General features: G+C 38.9%; 1 protein-coding gene across 9 annotated transcripts in view; it reads right to left on the minus strand.

The window, feature by feature from the left end:
• The window catches only part of lrrfip2 (leucine rich repeat (in FLII) interacting protein 2), a 62,392-nt gene that overhangs the window by 29,274 nt on the left and 31,597 nt on the right, over positions 1-1,521 (minus strand). For 5 of the 9 annotated variants that reach the window (XM_015380730.1, XM_015380721.1, XM_015380737.1 and 2 more), the window contains exon 11: positions 771-830. The exons of the other annotated variants lie outside the window; for them this stretch is intronic. In XM_015380730.1, coding sequence (XP_015236216.1) covers positions 771-830 — 60 coding nt within the window. The remainder of the gene's footprint in view (positions 1-770; positions 831-1,521) is intronic. 9 annotated transcript variants of the gene reach the window in all.

The following is a 1,521-nucleotide window of genomic DNA, read 5'->3' on the forward strand; positions in this document are numbered from 1 at the left end:
CTACTTATTTTTGTCCAGCTTTAACATCGGTATCGATATCGGTTATCGGCTACATGAGTTTTAAAATATCGGCATATCAGATATCGGCCAAAATCCCAATATCGTGAATCCCTAATTTTCTCCCGACCTTACGATTCCTGATCGGGAGGTGGTCGTGAGAGGCTGATTGCCCCTCGTTACCCCCTGTACACTACACGACGCATGATAAGGCTGAAACTCGAAAAAAGGCAAAAAACTGTAGTGTAGGCCCGGCTTTAAATGTAGACCAGTGCATTACATTTCTGGCTTTATCTTCAGGGTTGTTGCACTACTGGAAGGTAAAACTCAAGTGTTCAGTTTATAGTTCTACTCAGACTGATTTACATAAAGATGGAGTCTGTTTACCAATTAAGAGGCTTCTAGAAACACATTCTTAGACTCGATTTTTATTTAGGGGTACCAAAATAAAGGGGGGGCTGAATACAAATTCACACTCATGGCGCAATAGATCATTACTTTGTGCTAAACTGTAAGATAAGGCTTTCAGGCTTTGTGGTTGTAACATGACAAGATGTGAAAAATGTTTTTAGAAAATTAACATAAAAAAATCTTCAAGTAGAATATTTACTTTATCGATTGCAAAGAAAACCAACTTCTTAGTTTTCATTTTGAAACGAAACAATCCTCTCTGCCCCGCCCAGTGTGGTCATCCCATCTCAAGCGTTCAGCAACTAACCGGGGGTCATTTTTAAAGGCATGCAGAGAGCTGCACCGAGTGGACTGAAACTGACCGTGCTGTAGCTGCGGGGCAGCCCTGTACCGACAGTGGAGGAAGAGGAGGAAGTGGCGGCCTGTGGGGGAGGAAGGGATGAGGGGGAAAGTCACTGGAGAGGAAGGAGGGAAGCTGTAGTAGAAAGATGAGCTGGTGAAGGATTGAAAACAGGAAGGTGGTTCTGCTGAGTCGGGCACATTTAGGTCGTGTTAAAGGAAGCAGAAAGTTCCAGAACTAGACTACAGGGACAGGAACTTAAACTATCAGCAGCGCCAGAGGAAAAGAGTCTCATTTTAAGTCTAACTTAAATAATAATCTGGTGATTTTGAATATTATCTTATTTATGTATTTTCTACAAACTGAAAACATGAACATGATGCTTAGGTTTTTTTGTTTTTTCCCTAAGTTTAGCAGTTAGCTGACAAAACAAGATGGGCTTCATTTTAAAAGTATTACAGATAAGAGGGGGAAAAAAAATACTATTTTTACATTTTATGCATAATCTGAAGTTACTTATAGTGAAGTTTATCTTTGACGCTTAATTTGCTTCTTATAAACAAAGTGCAATAATTTTATTTGGCTTCAAAACCAAATCTGGTGATTTATCTGAAAGAAACAGCTTATTTATTTGTTTTATGTAAATTAATTCATCTGTATCTGATTAATCAACAAATAAGCACAGATTCAAGCTATAAATGAGTAGATAAGGCATAGATCTGTGGGGATAGATTCTGATTTCTGTCCTGGAAACTCATTCAGTATTTGCCAGC

This window comes from Cyprinodon variegatus, unplaced genomic scaffold, assembly GCF_000732505.1.
Source record: "Cyprinodon variegatus isolate N-32 unplaced genomic scaffold, C_variegatus-1.0 Scaffold11, whole genome shotgun sequence".
NCBI lineage: Eukaryota > Metazoa > Chordata > Actinopteri > Cyprinodontiformes > Cyprinodontidae > Cyprinodon > Cyprinodon variegatus.